General features: G+C 65.1%; 4 protein-coding genes and 1 non-coding gene across 9 annotated transcripts in view; 3 read left to right on the forward strand and 2 right to left on the reverse strand.

The window, feature by feature from the left end:
* The window catches only part of ABCA3 (ATP binding cassette subfamily A member 3), a 31,689-nt gene extending 27,538 nt beyond the window's left edge, over positions 1 to 4,151 (forward strand). For 2 of the 3 annotated variants that reach the window (XM_054842907.1, XM_054842908.1), the window contains exons 29-31: positions 230 to 417; positions 525 to 598; positions 1,376 to 4,151. In XM_054842907.1, the coding sequence (XP_054698882.1) occupies positions 230 to 417; positions 525 to 598; positions 1,376 to 1,507 (394 nt within the window). In that variant the 3' untranslated portion in view covers positions 1,508 to 4,151. The remainder of the gene's footprint in view (positions 1 to 229; positions 418 to 524; positions 599 to 1,375) is intronic. The other variant, XR_008579393.1, reaches the window with a different exon arrangement.
* A 608-nt stretch (positions 4,152 to 4,759) lies between these two features.
* Positions 4,760 to 8,543, reverse strand: MCRIP2 (MAPK regulated corepressor interacting protein 2). 2 transcript variants are annotated; one of them, XM_054842896.1, is made up of 5 exons: positions 8,388 to 8,543; positions 8,174 to 8,255; positions 6,222 to 6,349; positions 5,881 to 5,982; positions 4,760 to 5,243 (listed from the first exon to the last, which is right to left on the reverse strand). In XM_054842896.1, the coding sequence occupies exons 1-5, from the start codon at positions 8,437 to 8,439 to the stop codon at positions 5,173 to 5,175; spliced, it is 435 nt and encodes a 144-aa protein (XP_054698871.1). In that variant the 5' UTR covers positions 8,440 to 8,543; the 3' UTR covers positions 4,760 to 5,172. The 2 variants fall into 2 exon arrangements, with proteins under 2 accessions (XP_054698871.1, XP_054698870.1); XM_054842895.1 differs by having other exon boundaries at positions 4,760 to 5,982.
* A 1,778-nt stretch (positions 8,544 to 10,321) lies between these two features.
* On the forward strand, positions 10,322 to 10,392 carry TRNAG-CCC (transfer RNA glycine (anticodon CCC)). The gene has a single exon. It is a non-coding gene; the product is annotated as a tRNA-Gly (tRNA).
* Positions 10,393 to 10,508: 116 nt separating this feature from the next.
* METTL26 (methyltransferase like 26) lies at positions 10,509 to 14,179 on the forward strand. 2 transcript variants are annotated; one of them, XR_008579394.1, is made up of 6 exons: positions 10,509 to 10,738; positions 12,267 to 12,429; positions 12,573 to 12,632; positions 13,028 to 13,118; positions 13,366 to 13,444; positions 13,522 to 13,580. XR_008579394.1 is itself a non-coding variant. In XM_054842934.1 (6 exons), the coding sequence occupies exons 1-6, from the start codon at positions 10,530 to 10,532 to the stop codon at positions 13,567 to 13,569; spliced, it is 627 nt and encodes a 208-aa protein (XP_054698909.1). In that variant the 5' UTR covers positions 10,509 to 10,529; the 3' UTR covers positions 13,570 to 14,179. The 2 variants fall into 2 exon arrangements, 1 of the variants encoding a protein (XP_054698909.1); XM_054842934.1 differs by having other exon boundaries at positions 13,051 to 13,118; positions 13,522 to 14,179.
* A 188-nt stretch (positions 14,180 to 14,367) lies between these two features.
* WFIKKN1 (WAP, follistatin/kazal, immunoglobulin, kunitz and netrin domain containing 1) lies at positions 14,368 to 17,118 on the reverse strand. The gene is made up of 2 exons (XM_054843245.1): positions 16,810 to 17,118; positions 14,368 to 15,925 (listed from the first exon to the last, which is right to left on the reverse strand). Exons 1-2 carry the CDS (start codon positions 17,035 to 17,037, stop codon positions 14,435 to 14,437), a joined length of 1,719 nt encoding a protein of 572 aa, XP_054699220.1. The 5' UTR covers positions 17,038 to 17,118; the 3' UTR covers positions 14,368 to 14,434.
* Between the last annotated feature and the right edge of the window lie 1,310 nt (positions 17,119 to 18,428).

The following is an 18,428-nucleotide window of genomic DNA, read 5'->3' on the forward strand; positions in this document are numbered from 1 at the left end:
GGGAGATCGGGGAGCAGCTGGGAGGGTGGTGGGGTCTAAGGGATGGGACCCACCTCCGGAGCTTGGTGGGTGAGCACAGCCTGCAGTCAGCAGTGGCTGGCTTTACCCAAATCTCCCTCCTCCAAAAGCCCAGAGAGGAGGGAATCCACCTCCAGTCCCTTCCCAGAAGCTTCTGCTGTTGTGTCTCGGTTCTCCTGCCCTGCTGAACAAGTCCTCTTCTGTCCTGCAGCATGGAGGAGTGCGAGGCCCTGTGCACACGGCTGGCCATCATGGTGAACGGGCAGTTCAAATGCCTGGGCAGCCCCCAGCACCTGAAAAGCAAGTTCGGCAGTGGCTACACCTTGCTGGCCAAAACGCGGAGTGAGGAAGAGGGCGAGCTGCAGGCCTTCAAGGCCTTCGTGGAGAAGACTTTCCCAGGTACCATGAGCTGCTGGAGCGGTTGTTCTTCAGGGGAGGGCAGGATGCTGGCCGGGAGCTTCAGCGAGTTTCCTAACTCGGAGCCTCTCCTTGCTCGTCTCTCCCAGGCAGTGTCCTGAAACACGAGCACCAGGGCATGGTACATTATCACTTGACCAACAAGAACCTCAGCTGGGCACAGGTAAGGAGGTGCTGGAGCACGTCCCACCTCTTTGCAGGAGGGGGCTGGAGGGTCAGCCCTATTCCTGCGCCTTCGCACGCTCTTCATGCTTTGCTTTCATGCTCAGCTCGTCATCTTTTCTTCCAGAGCCACGCTCTGTCCAAAATCCAGGTGATTTATTAGAACAAAAACATTAAAAAGTGGTTTTCTCCCTGACCCTTTCCCACCTCCTGGCCCAAACAGGTCACCTGCATGTAGCACCCGGGACGCAGGATCCTGCTGAGCCGGGACCCCTCCACCCCACTCCCCCGAGCTGACTGCCCTCCACCGCAGAGGGAAATCAGGGTCTCCCTGGGGAGCAAGAGCTGATTTTGCCTTTGTACGTCTCAAAAAAAGTGATGAGAGCTCTGTGGCCAGCTGGAAGGGATGTGGTTGGCAGTCGCATCCTTCCCACCCCGCATCTTCCTGCTGGGAACGTGGCACGGGTGTACACATAGAAAAAAATAGGTGCTGAGCAGAAACTTTGAGTTAGGATCCCAGCCCAGGGATAGATATTAAAACTACATATATATATATATATGTAAAATATATATATAAACCATATATTTTTAAATGGGGCCAGATACTCTGCTAAATAATCCATCTCCTGGCTTCCCACCACCCTCCTGCCAGGGAAGGTTTCGCTTCCCCCCGAGTCTCCCCGGAGGAAAAAGCTTCCTCCGCTTTCTCAGTCGCAACCCACCGGGGTTCCCCCCGCAGCCGAGGTGCCCTGCAGTAACCGCTGTCCTGTCCTTGCAGGTCTTCGGGGCCTTGGAGAAAGCCAAAGAGAAGTATCGCTTGGAAGACTATTCGGTGAGCCAGATATCACTGGAGCAAGTCTTCATGAGCTTCACTCGCTTCCAGCACTACACAGAGGACAGAGGGAAATGAGCAGAAGCCCCCACCGGTGCCCTTCGTCATGGACTGGCCCTGCTGCCTATACATAGTATATATAGAGACAGTAATTTATATATCGGCGTGTCTTAAATAATGTATAAATGTAAGAAACTTTTCACCGGGGGGGGGGGGGGGGGGGGGAGGATGGCGTCGTACCTTCTGCCGTCGGGAACACAAGTGGCGCGTGTGCATCGTGCGGCCGCAGCACCGGCGCGGGTCTGTGTGTGAGTGTGTGCGTGCATGTGACACTTCCAGCCTTCATTCCTGTCTATACAGAAAAGAAAAAAAAAAAAAAAAAAAAGCCCCAAAAGCAGAGGGAAGCCTGGCTGGGCAGAGATGAGGGTCGAGGATTGGGTGGGTGGAGGGGGAGCTGGATGCTGTCCCCAAACTGCACTGTGCCCCCCACCGCCCCCCCCCCCCCCCCCCCCCATGCCCCTCTTCCCTGCCCAACGCTCACACCCGTCAGGACGCTGCTTCATGGTCTTCGCCCGCATGTCGCCGTGTATCGTTAGCTGGTTTGCTCGTGGTTTAACAGGAGGCTGTCAAATAGCTTAGATCCAAACCGGTCGCTGCGTTAATTAGGATGCACTGTGGTTGCCCGTAGAAGCACTTTGTGTCTAGCAGGAGGGGACAAGGCAAGCTTCCCGTCCGTCCCCTGCGTGGGACGGAGGAGGCTCCATCTCCTTGAACCTCTTAGAAAACGTTGTCCCTTCCTGCCCGTGGGTGGAAGCAAGCCTGTCCCGAGGAGCTGGCACCATCCGGAGCCATGCGGGGGGAGCTGGCTGCGCCGCGCTGGGGGCTGGCGCTGCGCCCGAGGGAGGGGGTGCTGGTGGAGAAGTGCCCGGCGCTCGGCCCCGTGGGACGGCACGTGATGGGTACGGCCGCAGAGCCAGCGCGAGGGGTGAGAGGAGCCGCAGGGTGCGTGGGGACGCCGCTGGGCTCGCTGTTGTGGCCATGGAAAGGCTGACCCAGCGGTGCTGCAGCCACAGGATGGTTTTTGAAGCCCAGCGATGCGCTCGCTGCGCCCGTGGCCTGTGCTTTCCCATTCCACCCCACACACTTGTGACAAGAGCGTGCCCGTCCCGCGTCCCCGTCCCCTCCGTGCCACAGCAGGCTGCTCTGGCAGCAGGCAGGGAGCCTAGGCGCTGCCTGGACCTTGCCCGGCTGGGGGGATGCTGCCAGGCACGGCGCATTAGGCACGGGCTCTGCCTGGCGCTGCCTGCACTGTCAGAGGTGGCAACTGGGATTTCTTTTTGGCGTTTCCCAGTGGTTGGGTTGCGCTTTTTGTTTGTTTGTTCGAAACCTGTGTTGATTCTTGTCTGTCCTTAACTAGTCCCTGTGTCACCTGGGGGCAGTCCCCTTCGGGCCGGCTGCTCCGCGATCAATGCAGAGCTATTTGCACTATAGTAATACACACAATTGCACATAACTAAATGAATTAATATTTATGGCAAGGGGTGCTGATTCCCTTCTGGTGATTGCATTGTCAGGGGTTGGGTTATATTTTTGGGTTGGGTTTTTGTTTTGTTTCTGTGACTGACTCATTCTTTCCTGTTCCATTTTTTCCCTTTGCCTAATGTTGTTGTTCAAACCGATGGTGCATCATGTTACTAAGAACTTCCCTGGATCTTAACGATGTGTGGTTCTTATTAGTAAGCAGCCAGCAGGTGAATGGCAACTGTGGACCACCTCAGAGCCCTTTGGAGCTGCTGGTACCGAGGGGTTGTTCCCGGGACCGTCCCTGCAGCGATGCTGGGGGCACCATGCGGTGGGAAAACCCCAGTGCCAGGCGTTCCTCAGGACACTGCTGGTGCAAGAAAAGGGGGGGGGGCGGGGGGTGTGTGCATGGGGCTTTGTGGTGCAAGAGTGCCTGGAGGCACCAAGAAAGTGCTGGGACTGCCAGGAACTGTTTGTTTCAGGGTTTTTTTGGAAGAGGAGATGTGGTAGGATGTAGTGGAGCCTCTGGGGCTGTGCCTGGGATGGGGAGCGGGGGGGGGGGGGGGGGTCGCAGAAGGGCTAGATGCCACATTGCAGCATGGGCTTATGCCTGGTACCCTGGGCCAGCAGCACCCCAAGGCCAGCAGCAGGCACGACAGCTGGGACCTATCCAGCTGGGGTACTGGTGACCCCTGCAGGGCTCAGTCCTAGGGCAGGTGGCATAAAGGCAGCATAACCCCCACGCTGCCCCCAAACAGCACGGCAGAGCTGGTGGCAGAGGAGTGAAGAGCAAGGGTGGCATCCCCAGCACCAGCCCACCCCCACTGCGGTCATCCTGACCTAAACGAAGAGAGTCTTAACGAAGCAGCGTTTCTCAGTCACACGGTGCTGTAACAACCCTCTCCTCTCACCCAGGCAGGAGCTGCCGACTGTGCAGGGAGCTGCTCACTCCTATTTCAGTTACGGCACGGTGCCCGGGGCAGGACCAGCGCTCGCTGCTCCCCAGACCCACGCTGCTGCTTGGGGGCAGCCGGGTTCCCTGCTGGGTCGCGGCTGCGGTGGACAACGCTCTGGCCTCCCAGGCCGTGGTGGTCCACGTGCAGCAGGAGAAGCATCACTGGCCCCAGGCAGCTGCTGCTCCCCTCTGGCTGCAGCGTGGTTGTTATTCCCATCATTGGAATAATAAAGAATTTTTTTTCCAGTGGGTGTTTCCTGGCCTCCTTCGGAGTCAGCAGCTCCAGCTTAACCTGTGCTGGTCTCCTGTCTCTGCCACGGGGGATGGGCATGGGGAAGGGGGGGTGGTTTGTTCTCCAAAACCTGACCTGGAAGGTCTCAGTCCAGCCTGGAAAAGCCCATGGGCTGAGGGAGCAGAAGCAGGGGTCCCCATCACAGCTACAACCACCTTCTCTTGGCCTCCCACTGTACCCCAACAGCCACAGGCAAGGGGGAGACCTCAGGGCTCAAAACGGCAATGTCAAGGGCCTCCATCGCTGCATCGCTGCAGCCTGGCTCTGAACCACAGCCAGGGTGCTCAGCCCCCCACCCATGTCACCTGCAGCTGCCCACCCACACCCCCCCCATCCCAAACATACACCCAAGGCCGCCCCAGCCCCTGGCTGAGCCCAGGGAGACAAGGCAGTACAGGGCAAGGATGCAGCTCTAAGGAAGATCGGGAGATGCTCCAAGCCCTTGGCCTCCAGAGCAGCACGGTACCCGCTCTGCCACAAGCGTCCCCCCTCCACGCCAGCCCAGGGCACCCCGGCTGCTTCATCTCCTGCAAACGCATCCTCCCCACATTGCAAGCGCCTCTCCACTGGCAGTTTCAGCGCTTTATTGTCTGGCAGTCCTGCTACAGCACTCCACTGTCCTCCCCGTGGCCACAGCCGCAGGGGGGATCCGCTCCCTCATCCCCAGCATGGCACCGCAGTGTCCCTGGGAGCTGGAGGCTGCAGGAGCTGCAGCGGTCCGAGAACTGGCACTTAAGGAATTCTGGCTGGGGCCGCACGCTGCTCCTCCGTGCCGGGCGCAGGGAGGGGGCGTGTGGCCGGGCATGGCTGTGGTCCGGTCCCACTGGCCTCGCTGGGCTGGCAGCGTGGGTCACTTGATTTCAGTCATCTTTTAAAAACGTGGTTCTAAAAATGCCACTGATTCTGGGTTCTGACAAGATGCTCCTCTCAGCTTTGTTTCTCTTAAAAACACCAAACCCAAACCTTTCTTCCCTTTTATGAACAGTTTTCAATTTTGGCCAGAAATTGCTGTGCCCACCACTCCTCCAGGTCGATAGGAACAAAGTCTGAAAGAGAGGGGAGGGAAAGAGGCAAGCGTAGCAGCTGGAGCAGGGAGCAGAGCCCCAGGTGCTCCCCCTGAGCCATACTGTTTGCCACTGGAAAAAGTGACACCCCAAAACTTCCCTGACCCCTGCGCCCTGTCCCCAAAAGGCTGGTCTCTCTTCTTGGAGCCTTCTCGGCTGGGGCAAACCCCCCAGGCTGCATTCACAGCCCGTACCCCAGCTGCCATCAGAGACGCATGCTGTCCCCATCCCTGCTGCGCTCCGGCTCGCCCTGCTTGGCCCCGGCAGAGGCAGGTCCCCACGGCAGGGCCCGGGGGGGCTCCTCGCCAGCGCGATGTTGAACCCACCTTGGGGGCTGGAGAAGGCGTGGCTTCCAGAAGAGTCATCAGCCAGGCATCCTGCTTGCTTGGGCTCCTCTGGCAGGGCATGGCAGGACACCCCCAACACAGTGCAGGGGGCCAGCTGCCCCCCCCCCCAGCACTCCCCGAGCGGCCTCAGCACCAGCAGGACAGACCCAACCCAGCCCTCTGGTCATCCAGCACTGGGATCCTCCTCCTCCCATCACAGCCCTGCTCAGGTGCCCAGCTGAGCCCACACCAGCTCATCACACCCATGAGTGCCACCACCGCTTCCCACTTACTTTTCAGTCCGGGGTTGGGGGTTTTCTCTACGTACTGCACAGGGCCGCAGGCGCTCTCCCCGCTCCGGCTGCCGTCCAGCTGCTGCTCTACCTGCTGCCAGGCTGGGGGGGAAAGCGGGCAGCGGGTGGGTTTGGGATGGGGATTTCCCAGCCCTGGGGGGACTGTGGGAAAGGAGCAGGACCTGGTACAAGGGAGGGCAGCCGCCCAGGCCAGGGACCCCATCCCTGCCACTGAGGTCCCCAGCACGATGCAGCTGCCTCAGGAGGGACCCGGTGTCCTCCAGCCCTCCCCAGGACACAACAGCGAGTGGGTGCTGCCCCCCGGGACCCTCTGCCCTCACCTTCATAGATGAAGCGGACGTTTTCCTCGTGAGCCAGCGTGTAGCATTCCTCCGGGGCCGAGACCTGCTGCGGCAGCACCTGCGGCCTCTTGCCATTCACTCTGTTGAAGATGAGTTTCTGGGCTGGGCTGTTGAGGGAAGCCGGGGGGGAGGTGAGGGGGGACAGGCAGCTCTTCCCACCGCAGTTTGGAGCAAGGACAGGGGTTGCCCAGATGCCCCAGGTTGCCTCATGGCACGTGTACTTGCCCAGAGCCCCGGTCTGGCCAGGGGCACAGTTGCAGCTGGCCAGCCCTGCTGGCAAGGGAGGGGACCAAAAGGGACCCAGGCCCCTGGGAGAGGGGGTTCCTATGCAGGGAGGGGTGCCAGTGAGGGGAGCTCCCCAGGGAAAAGCACAGACTGCCCATCTCCCACCCATCCTCCAGCCCCAGCACCAAGCGCAATCCCTAAAATAAGAAATCTGCCACCAAAATTGCTGAAACATCAGGAAAATGGAAGTAAAGTCCAGTTGGGCACTGGGCAGGGGGATGTGCCGTGGTGCCATCCTCCACAGACCAAGCACCCCAGTTTGCTGGAGCAGCCCCCGACCCCCAGCACACCCCTGAGGCCCCCCAGGACTGGGACAACATCCTCTGCCAACTGGGAGCAGGTCAAGCGCCCTCGGAGCTGGGACCCCCGCGGGAGCAGGACACTAAAACCAGCGAAACCACGCAGATCAAAAGGAAAGGGCTGGGATGAGACTCATGGGCACGTGCAGTGCAAAACTTCAGTATTTTGGCTTTTCTGCCTAGTTTTGGGGCGGGACCTTTCTTCAACGGCCACGTTTCTCATGGGACAAAGTCTAAGGGGCCCTGGGAGTGCAGGACGGGTTACGGTTTGCAGGGCAGCCCCTGCCTGCACCTCCCCTGCCGGTTCTGCAGGCAGGGCAACGCACCCCAAACCACATGGCTGGGGGCAGCGGGCAGGCATCCCTGCCTGCTGCAGGCAGGGCAACAGCCGGGAGCGTGCCCAAGCAGCCTGCCCGAAGGGGAGCGCGAGCGCGGTGGCAGCCGCACTGGTTAATTAGGAAAGATGCTGGGAAGGAGGGGGGCTGGAGGGGGGGCTTTTCTCACCCTTTTCTTGAAGCTGGAGGAAACGGGCAGAGCGTGGTACAGGCCCCAGAGCGGAGCTGCCTGCTCTGCCAGGCCGCGCTTTGCCCCCACTCTCCAGCCCCGAAAGCATCTCCTGAGGAGCAGCAGCCATCGCCCCACCAGCTGCTTAAACCCCCTCCGACACCTGCCCAACAGCTCCAGAAACTGGGGAGCTTCACCCAAAAGCTGCTCTCCCCCCCCATCCCTCCCTTTAGGGACACAGGACAACCTCCAAACCCTGCCCGAACGCTGCCAGCCCCGGGGACCAGGCGGTTACACACCGGCCCCGGTCCAGCCGGGGGGGTTGTGCAATCGGTGCTCCCCGGGGCTGGCGGGGGGGTTGCACAACCCCGGCCCGGCCTGGTCCCCGGCTCAGCTCCGGCATGTGGGCAGCAGCACCCCGGGCAGCAGGCAGCCCCCCCCCGCCATGCCGTGCCGTGCCTCCCCGGGCGGGCAGCCTGCCGCTGCCTGCACTTTGCCCGCTCCACCGGCCACGAGTCCCGTTCCCGTCCTTTTTGGAAACAGCCTCTGCCCGAACCGCCGCGGGGAGGGAGGGTGGCACCAACTCCGGTGTCCGCCCCCCTCCTCCCCCTCCGAGGGGTGCCCCACGCCACGCGTGTACAGGCTCCGTGGGAGGCGGGCGGGGACTGGCAGCGCCGCAACCCCCCGCGCGTCCCGGCACGCGGGCACCGAGCGACGGCCCCCACCCCCCCCCCCACGCACACCCCCCCCCCAACCCCCCCGCGGCCCCTCCCCCGGCGGCGCGGCCCGGCCGCCCCGGTAACCTTTCCCCAAGGTCACGGCGGCCGCCGCCGCGGGGCTCACCTGGCGGGGGGCCAGGCACCGGGCTGCAGCCGGCCCCGCAGCTCGCCCAGCTTGCTGCTCTCCACCGCCTGCTGCGTCGGACCTGCGGGCGGCGGCGGGGCGTCAGAGCGGCCCGGGGGAAGCGGAGCGGGCCGGGGCCCGGACCCACGCAACCCCCCCCCCCCCCCACCTCCCTTCCCCTCCCCACGCGTGCAGTGCCTCCGGCCCCCGGTACCTGTGCGGCGCTGCGTGGCCAGCTTGCTGGGGCCGCGCGTCAGCGTGTACATCCTGCGGCCCCGGCACCGGCCCCGCCGCCCCCGCCCGAGTGCGGTGCGCGCCCCTCGCCGGGCCTTTAACGGGCCGGGCCGGGCCGGGCCGGGCGCCGCGACACGCCCCCGCCCTTAAAGGGCCCGCGCGGGACGGGCGTGGGGGGCAGCGGGGCCGTGCAGCCGGGGAGGGGGGCGTCTGCAGAGCTGCGGGAGGGACACGGGGGAGACACGCGTGGGAGGCGGTGGAGAGAGACGCGGGGAGGGTGGGAGACGTTGGGGAGGCGCGGGAGGCACAGGGGCGCACGTGGGAGGTGCGGGGGGGGGACGCGTGGGAGACGCGGGGAACATAAGGGGCACGCGTGGGATGTGGGGACGCGCAGGGGACGCGCACGGGACGCGGGGGGAACACGTGGGACGTGGAGACACACGTGGGACAGGCGGGAGACGTAGGGGGCACACGCGGGATGTGGAGGGCACACAGGAAACAGGGAACACACGTGGGACGTGGGGACACACAGGGAACACCCACGGGACACATTGAGGGTATGTGTGGGATATGCGGCTGACATGGGACATGCGCGGGACACATCGGGTGTACACCAGGGACGTGGGGACACACAGGGGTGAGGTAGGAGAGAGGGCACAGGAGACACGTGGGACAGAGCGGGCACAGGCACGCGGGGGACACAGGAGTCACCGGGAACACGGAGGGGACGTGCGCGGGGACATTCAGGAGCCAGGGGACACACAGGGGACACGTAGGGAGGTCACTCTTGGGACACACAGGACCCAGGCAATGGACACGCAGGGGATGGCGAGGGGGTGCTGAGGCAGGGGCTGAGGTGCCACCACCATGGGGACAGCGCTGTGATGAACCCGGGGAACCCAAGCCACGCACCCAGTGACCGCCGGGAGCCACGGGCCACCCCGCAGCGTGGGAAGCCGGGGTGGGCAGCCGCGTCCCAGCCGTCACAGTGACCTTTGGAGGCGTGCCAAGGTCTCCCCACGTGGCATGAGGCGCAGCTTCGGGAGATGACCCTGATCCAGTCCCTGGCCACCCTACAGGTGCCCGTGCCTGGGTGGCACCCAGAGTTTTGAGGACAGGCTGTGTGACGAACCCAGCGGGGACTTCAGGGATGCTCCAGCCTTGCTCCGGGGCACCAAAGCCACCACTCAACAGTGACCTTGGCCTTTCCACCCCACGCAGCCCTGCCAGGGTGGGAGGCAGTGCAGGAGGGTGCCTGGCCCCCCAGAAGAGCATCCTGCAAAGCAGGGCCTGATCCTGGGGTGCCAGGTACCCATGGGTGGCACACCGGGGTGCACCCCGCAGCCATCAGCCCCCACACAACTGCCCCCCAACCCCTCAGGGTGCGGCCCTCCTTACCGTGTTTAAATACAACTGTGACCCAGGGGGGCCCCACCACCCGCTCGTCACCTGCCCTGTCACCTAGGGGGGTTGTGCCTCAGTTTCCCCACCTGAGACCTGCCCGGGGTTTATAGGGCACCCGTGGGTGCACCGGCACAGCCCTGAGCCTTTCTGCGCTCGGAAGCCCTAATCCCAGATCCTCGGGTTCTGGCTGGATCCTTCCAGGCGTCTGTCGTTCGTGGGAGTCGTTGCAGAAGGGGGGGGGGTGGGGGTGGGGGGGTAGCTGTGAGCCCCGTGTGCCCAGGATTCATGCCGTGGGGTAATGCCGCTGTCCCACGCACCCTCATTTTCCTGGGGTGTGCACGCCGAGCCGCAACTAACTCCTGTTAGGGGTGATGGGACAGGGTGGGAAAGGCCCACGCGTGGCAGGAAAGCAGCAGCACCCACCGCCCCACGCCACCCCTGGGTGTCGGCTCCGCCCCGCAGTCACGCGTGGGAAGGCTGAGTGCCGGCGGGCCGGCAGGGTAGGCAGCGGCGCCGCTGGTGTAGTGGTATCATGCAAGATTCCCATTCTTGCGACCCGGGTTCGATTCCCGGGCGGCGCAGAACTCCAACTTTCATTTTGTGTGGGGTTTTTTTTTACACCCCCGTGGGATGCTCCACCCGCGGCGCGTGGGGGCGGTCCCCGTGGGGGCGGCTGGGACTTGTAGTCCCCGCACTGCAGCCACCGCCCTCTCCAGCCATGCAGGCGCCGGCGGCGGCGGAGCGCAACAAGGGCCCGATCCTGGCGGTGCTGCGGGAGTACGCGGGGCCCGGCGCCCACGCGGGACCAGACGTCCTGCGGGTGCTGGAGGTGGGGGCGGGCGCGGGGCTACACGCCGCATACTTCGCCCAGGCACTGCCGCAGACGCTCTGGCAGCCCTCCGACATCGACCCCGGGGCGCTGCGCAGGTGAGCGGGGAGCACGGGGTGGGGGGGCCCTGGGGGCACAGCCTGCAGCCCCTTCCCCTCCCGACGGACCCCCGGCCGGAGTGCCCGGGCTCCCCAGCTCGGTGCTTATTTTTAACCAGAAAAGACCCAATACTGAACCCTGGGACAGCCCAGGCTCCCGGCTTGATGCTTTCTTTTTTTCCAGGAATAAAACAATACTCAAGAGTCAGGCAACCCAGGCTCCCCACATTGATGCTTTATTTTTTTTTTCCAGAAAAGACTCAATATCCAATTCCCAAATAGCCCAGGCTCCCCAGCTCCGTACTTCGTTTTTCCCAGAAAAGCCCCAACATCCATCTCTCCGCCAGCCCACCCCACTACAGAGCGACTCCCGCCTGCAAAGCGCCCAGCCGTGCGCTGCGCTCACCCTCCCCTTATCCACACGCGGCTGCGATGCTCTGCGGCGATGCCGGGCCTGACGCCCAGCTCACCGGGACGCCCCGGTGGGTCCCACCGGTGCGGTGGGTGGCTCGCACCCCACTCCCAGCACCGTGCCGCTCTAGCGAGCCGCGTCGGGCCGCGTTTATTTGCTCTGTGTCGGCGCATGGGGGTCCGGCCACGACCAAATGCCCATTCCAGGCATCGCAGCGCTGGGCTGGAAGGGTTCGGTTTCCATTCGGGAAACAAAAATAAACCCCGGCTCTGCAGCACGGGGACGAATTCCCCCACAGAAAAAAAAAAGCCGGTGGGGAAGTGCCGAAATCGGGGCCTGTCCAGGGAGGGTGGCAGCCGGCGTCCTTCCCACCCGTCACCTCTCCGGCGGCAGCACCCAGCACGCGCTGCCCCGGTTAAAAATAATCCCTGGGTGCGGGGCCGCGAGGCTGCGGGTCCCTGCTCTGCTGCCTCGTGCACTGAGCCCCCGCTGGTAAATGTGCCGAAAAGGGCATAAATCCCACCAAACCCACGCGGCACTGGTGCAGTGGTACTGGCAGAGTGCAGGCAGCCCAGGCGCAGGGGTGCAGGCAGCGCTGCGGGCAGCCCGGGCACGTGGGTACGGGGCGGCGTGCAGGCAGCCGGAGCATGTGGGTGCTGGCAGTGCTGCAGGCAGCATGGGTGTGCGGGCAGCCCCGGCGTGTGAGTACAGGCAGCGTGCAGGCAGCCTGAGCACAGGGCAGCATGCTCCAGCTGCCCTGCTGAAAGGCAACAGTGAATTAGGATTTTTTTAGGTGCTGGGGTCTCTCGATCCGTGTGCCGCCAGTGCCCTGGCAGCCCCCCCAGCAGCCCTGGCACCCTTTGGCCTCTTGCAAAGCTTGGTGATACCAGACACACACACACACACACACACACCCCGCCCCCCCCCCTTTGCAGAGCTCCCTGGCTGTGTTGCAAGCACAACCTTGTTAGTAGACATCAGAGACTCCACCTGGGAGATGCTGCCAGCAGGCAGGTTTTGGGTCTGCCTGCAGCGGGTGCTGCTGGGGGGCATGTTGGGGGGCGGGGGGGGCAGCGATGCCCCGGCTGGGGTTGACGTGGGGTTTGGTGCCCACAGCATCGCTGCCTACGCGGAGGCCATGCGGGTGCCCAACGTGCTGCCCCCCATCCTGCTGGATGTCTCGCAGGGCTGGGAGACGTGGGGGGGCACCCAGCCCGCCACCCTCGACCTCCTCGTCAGCATCAACATGATGCACATCGCGGAGCTGCGGTGCACCGAGGTGAGCGGGGCAGGGCTGGAGCCGCGCCAGCCCTCGCCGGGACCCCGTCCCCTGCTCTGGGGGTGCCAGGGCCGAGGAGGGGGCTCCTGGGGGGGTGTCCCCAGTTCCCTGACCTGGTGCTGGGGACCTCTCTTTTTCCCCAGGGCCTGTTCAAGGGTGCTGGGGTGCTGCTGAAGCCCGGAGGCGTGCTCTTCACCTACGGGGTGAGTGCTGCTCAGCCGAGCACCCGTCCCGGGGCGGGAGCATCCCGCCAGGCGTGGGGTGTCCCTGGGGATGCTGGGGGGGTGCAGATGGGACGGCAGCTCCAGGCATGGCTTGTGGGGGGGCTGGGGAAAGCAGAGGGTTCAGCTTTGCGGGGGGGAGCTCAGCCTTTTGGGGCACGTGCTGAGCCCTGGATGGGGCTGCTTTGGCTGCTGGCCCCCAGGACGGGAGGGATCCTGTCCTCCCTCACCCCATCCAGGGCGGGGTCCGGGGGGTGCTGGGACCTGTGGTCCCTCTCAGGGGCCGTGTCCCTTCTCGCTTTGCTCTGTGCACGGTGGGGACAGCAACCCATGGGCTGGGGGGGCTCAGGGAGACACACGATGGCTCGCGCCCACAGCTCCCGGCTTCGTGTCCCGACAGCCCTACGCCGTGGATGGCCGGATCAGCCCCCAGAGCAACGTGGACTTCGACCGCAGCCTGAGGCAGAGGTAGGAGGGGGAGCTGGGGGGGGCCCAGGGCTGCTGGTGGCCTGTCCTGCCCGTGCTGCCTGTCCTGCCCGTGCTGCCTGTCCTGCCCGCAGCCGCAGGGAGCCCCCTGCCAGCACGGTCCTTCAAGAGGACCGCAGCCAGGGGGAGCCCCCCCCACACCTGGAGGCACCCCTGGGAGACGGGGGTGCTTCGGGGTGCGCGGGGGCGAGATGTCCATCTGGCTGACCCACGCCTCCCTCCCCCGCAGCAATCCCGCCTGGGGCCTTCGGGACACGGCGCTGCTGCGGCAGCTGGCCGAGGCCAACGGGCTGCGCCTGGAGAGGACGGTAGGTGCTGGGGGCTGCGGGGGGCACAGTCCCCACACCGGTGGGGACCCCCCCGACCCCTGGCTCTGGGCTTCCAGGTGGACATGCCGGCCAACAACAAGAGTCTCATCTTCCGCAAGCAGTAACCTGCCCCGACGGCACCTCCCGGCACGGCCGCCCCCCCCTCATTGATGTCTCCTCGAGGGGTCGCACCGTCCCCGCGCCGGTGCCAGCCAGGGTTGGGGACAGCAGCGATGGGACGGTGCCCCACTCGCCGCAGCTGGGGCTGGGCTTGGCTGGGGGGTGCCTGTCTCCCCCAGCCCCTTTGGGGCTCCCTTTGTAATGGGGTGCCCCAGCCCGGCCCAGAGATGCCACTGCAGCTGCCACAGGCATGCCACATAGGCATGGGGGAGGGCACAGCACCCCTGGGCATGGGGGGACACTTCTTGCTCTATGCCAGTTTCCCCGGAGGATGCTGTGCCAATGAGGGGGGGACCCGTCCCCCTTCGACCCCCCCACCCTGGGACTGTGCTGCTGCTCCCCCAAATAAACTCTGGGGCTTTGTTCCCCCCAACCCCAGCAGCTCCTTGATGCTTTCAGCACTGACAGTGGGGGGGGGGCATCCCCAATCCCCCCTCCCAGCACCAATGGAGGGGTCAGATACTGTACCGGGAGCACCCAGGGGTGCTGCACTGGGCCCGGGGCTTCAGTGCGGTGGGAAGGTTTTTATGGGTGGGGAGTCCTGGCTGACCTCCCACCCCTCTGCAACCCAACCCAGTCTTTTATTGCTGCTGTCCAGGCTGGGGGTGTACGGGGAGGGGGGGGCACACGGCAGATAAATTACAGGGGAGGTGGGAGCTGGGCTGGGGCTCAGCATGGGGTTGGGGGGGGGGGGGGCTACACAACAGTGGCGATCTCTAGATACAAGCACTGGTGCGGGGGCTCCCCCAGGCTGCCCCCCCTCCAGGGTGGGTCTGCGGCCCCCCCACATCGGCATGTCCTGGCTCTCCCCTAGTCCTGGAAGCGGTTCAGGAGGTCGCAGGTTTTCTTCTCCATCAGCTCGTAGATCTTCTTCACCCGCTTGTCGTTGGCCGCCCGGACGTAGCTGCTGGGGTCGAGCGTGGCCATGCCGTCGTGCACCTCGCCCATGATGATGAGCGGCCCGTCCTCCGCCGTCATGTTGGGGCAAGGGCAGCTCCAGTCCATGTCGGTCAAGGTCACTTCCAGGTACTTGATGTTGAAGAACTTGAGACCCATCTTCTCATCCTTGAGAACGTCCTCGAGGGCGAAGCGGGCGATGCCAGAGTCCTGGTCCTCCACAATCTCCATCAGCCGGCCCACGATGGCGAAGTCGCTGCGGCAGAGGCTCAGCACCATCTTGCTCTTCAGGCGGCAAGCCTTGCACTGCAGGCTCTTGGGGAAGGGGCAGACGTCCTCGCAGGTCTCCTTGCTCTCGAAGTTGTTGGTGTTGCCCTCGCAGCCGCCGTAGACGAAGGAGTGGCACTGCTTCAGCAAGTGGTTGTACGCCCAGCGGGGCTCCCAGTTCTGGCAGGGACCCTGCACCATGGGCAGCAGGCAGGTGGGGCGGGCGCTGCCCAAGCAGGCAGCCCGGCACTCCTCGTAGGTCTCAAAATGGTTCCTGTTGGCCCCGCAGCCCCCGTAGCGGAAGGTGAGGCAGGAGCCCTGCTTGGCATCGAAGTGCCAGCGCACCTCCAGGGCCTCGCACCGCCGCCGGTCCGGCTCCTTCAGGCACTCAGCGCTGGGGAAGGGCTGGGGGCTGCCGGCTCGCGGGGTCCCCCCCGGCTCCCGCTTGACCACCGACAGCGGGAAGTCGGCGCGGAGCAGCCCGGCGGCGTTCCTGGCCGTGCAGGTGTAGATGCCGGCGTCCTCGTGGCGGGCGTTGTAGATGACCAGCTGGCCGATGTTGGTGACCACCACGTTGCCGTACATCTGGTCCGGCCGCATGATGAAGTTCTCCTCCCGCTCGCTCTGCTTCTCCCAGGTGATGTCCGGCCGCGGGCGCCCACTGACGTCGCAGCGGAAGCTGACGGTGCCGCCGGCGCGCACCGACTGGTGGAAGGGGTTGCTGTAGAGGGCGGGGGGCACCGGCACCTCGGGGCCGGCTCCCGGCGTGGGACGCGCCGTCGTCTCCTGCGGCACGGGGCTGGTGTCGGGCCAGGTGAAGATGTGCTTGCAGGGGACGGTGGTGAGGCGGGTGCCGCGCAGGCACGCCTCGGCGTCCATGTAGCACTTGTTGTAGTAGGTGAGGCCGTCGGAGGCGCAGGTGAAGTTGGGCTCCTTCTCGCAGCGGTCCTTGCACTTGCAGACGGGCTGCCCGTCCCAGATGTCGCAGTCGGAGCCCTGCTGTGCACACACGAAGCTCTCGCAGGAGGCTGCCGGTGCCAGCGCCAGCGCCGGCAGGCTGCCGTCGGCGAAGCGGGCGGCCACGCAGCTCCGCAGCCCGCACACGTTGGTGCAGCATTTCTCAAAGCCTTCGCAGTCCTGGCCAGGAGAGAAAGAGGAGATTTGGGGACGTCATGGAGGTCACCACCGTGCTGTGGCTGTGGGTGCTGTTCCCACCCTCCTTGTGGGGCTTTCGGGTGGGCTGGTGTCCCCATGCAGCCCTGTGCACCCTCAGCATCGCTGGGCTCCAGGTAAGAACCGGACTTCCCTGGCACGGCTGCACCAGCCCCAGCCCAGCCTCAGCCCCCCCCCCCCCAGGATGCTTAGGGGTGCAGTGCGGTGATGACGGCCCCTCCCCCCCCCCTCCCCTGGCACACAGCATCTCACTCCTCTCAGCTTTTGCTGGCTGAGGGGGGGCAGAACTCATTGCACAGGTGGATTGCAAAGGAGTCTCCCCCTGGGTCCAGGCAGCCCTAACCAGGCTGGAGGTGCTGGTGCCGCGGTGGAGCCCGGAGCCGGGGCTCTGGGATGGGCAGCCTGGTCCGTGGGTGGGCTCCTGCCCTCAGGGGAAAGGGAGGGGGGGCAGGGGAGGCTGTTCACTGTCTGATGGGGGTCCCTGTCTCAGCACACCCATTCCCTTCAGCCCAGCCCCTCGGCTGGGTGGGTAGGAGCATTCTGGGGGTACACAGAGGGCGTGTCCTGGCCATGGGGCATGGCCCGAGGGGGGGATATGGGGGGGTCTACAAGCAATTTCTTTGCCTGCTTGAGAGGCTGGGGAGCGGCCCTGGGGCACCCCTCATGCCAGCCAACAGCAGAGACTTGGGGGGACAAAGTTGCAGCCAGGCTGAGCCTGTTGCACCGAAACATCTGAACCGGCTGCGCCACGGGGCACGGGACCCGTACCCCAAAGCATCTCCCTCGAGGACCTGGGGATGCCCCCCCTGCCCCAGCCCCATCCCCACCCCCGCAGCCCCCCCGCTCACCTGGTCGGCCTGGCACTCCCGCTCGCAGGTGCTCTGCGCGTCCACCCAGAGGTTGGGGTTCAGCTGGTTGGGGCAGACCCCCAGGTGCCGCATCCTGCCCGGCTCCAGGCTCAGCCCGGCCGCCGCCGCCAGCAGCGGCAGGAGGAGCGCGACGCCCATGGGGACACGCTGCCGCCCGCCCGCTCGCCGGCCCCGGCCCGGGTGGCCAAAATTCCCACGAAGAGGCATCCGGCCACCCCACGCCACCGGCCTGGCTTGTTGGCGAGGGCTCGGGATAAATCACATTCAGGATGGAGGGGACGAGGGAGAAGGCGTGCGGGCGGGGTGGGGGGGGACAAAGAGGAGGAGGAGGAGGAGAAGGAGGAGGAGGAGGAGGGGACCCCACCTCTGCCCCTCAGCACGCCCAGCGCCCGCCGCTCCGCCGCTGCCGCCCGCCGCCTCCATCCATCGCCGCCGCTCGGCTCCCGGGTGCCGGGGACGCGGCGGTGGCAGCGGCTCTTGGGCGGGAGGGGCTCGTCCGTCCCCGGCGAAGGGGCGAGTGGGGTGGAAGGGGAGGACGGGAAGGTTGTAATCTGAATCCCCTCCCTTCCCACTGATGTTTCTGGGTGTTTGGAATGGGAAAGGCGCTGACCTCAGCCTCTAACCCCGGCGAGCCCAGCGATCGGCTGGGCAAACACGGGGGGGAGATCAAAGGCAGACTGCGGAAAGTCTCCAAAGAGTGAAAGGGGAGGGGGGGAATGGGACACAAAAAAACCCCTGCCCGGCCCACGGAGCCGAATTCCTGCAGGATGAGAAAACAGCCAGAGCCTGTTGTCCCCTCAGACGGGGCTGCCGGTGGGACACACGCGGAGCCCACGCTGCGGGGCCGCTGGGGACCCGGCTGGCCTGGGAGCCCCTCACCCCACACCCCGCCTCTGGGCACCCACTGGGCGAAGGCCGCCTTGTGCCCAGGAGCGGGGTGCCAGCACCGGCATGTGTCCATCCCGCTCGTCCCCGCTCGCCGGCCAGCGTCCCACCGGTGCCGCGCTGCCAAGCACAGGCCCCTCGGCTGCCCCGGCAGGGTGGGTGCCCACCCAGCCCCCCCGGAGGGGCTCACCCAGCCGACGGTGGCTCCCAGCCCTCCCTCCCCACTGATTTACAGCCAAGCTTTTTAAACTGGCTGTTTTTTCTGAGCTGGAAGGCAGCGCCTGGCCGTGCCAGACCCTGGCGGGACTGCTCCGGCACGCTGTGCCTGGGCTTCAATCCCGCCGCTGCCTCCGCGAGCACGTCCCGCAGCCGGCCCTAAGCTGGCAGGAGCCGGCCCTGGCTCCCCGGCCAGATTTCCCTAATCCCTGGTGGAGACTGACCTGCGGCAGGAACATTTCATGGCATTTCGGGAGCATTAACTCTTCCGTGACCCATCTGCCTCCTCGGGGTCTGCAGCTCCTGGGAAACAGCAAACCCGCCCCAGGGGGTTTTGCCCCAGGGGAAGCAGCTCAGCACCTCCAGCCTCCCCTCTGCAGGGATGCAAACTGGGGGGGGGGGGGGCAGGTGGTGGAGGGGGGGTAAAAAAAGGAGGGAGCCTTTTCTTGAGATTTTGGGGGAGGGAACCAACCCATCTGCACCCCGAGGTGTTTTTG

Source organism: Grus americana, chromosome 15 (assembly GCF_028858705.1).
Source record: "Grus americana isolate bGruAme1 chromosome 15, bGruAme1.mat, whole genome shotgun sequence".
Lineage (NCBI taxonomy): Eukaryota > Metazoa > Chordata > Aves > Gruiformes > Gruidae > Grus > Grus americana.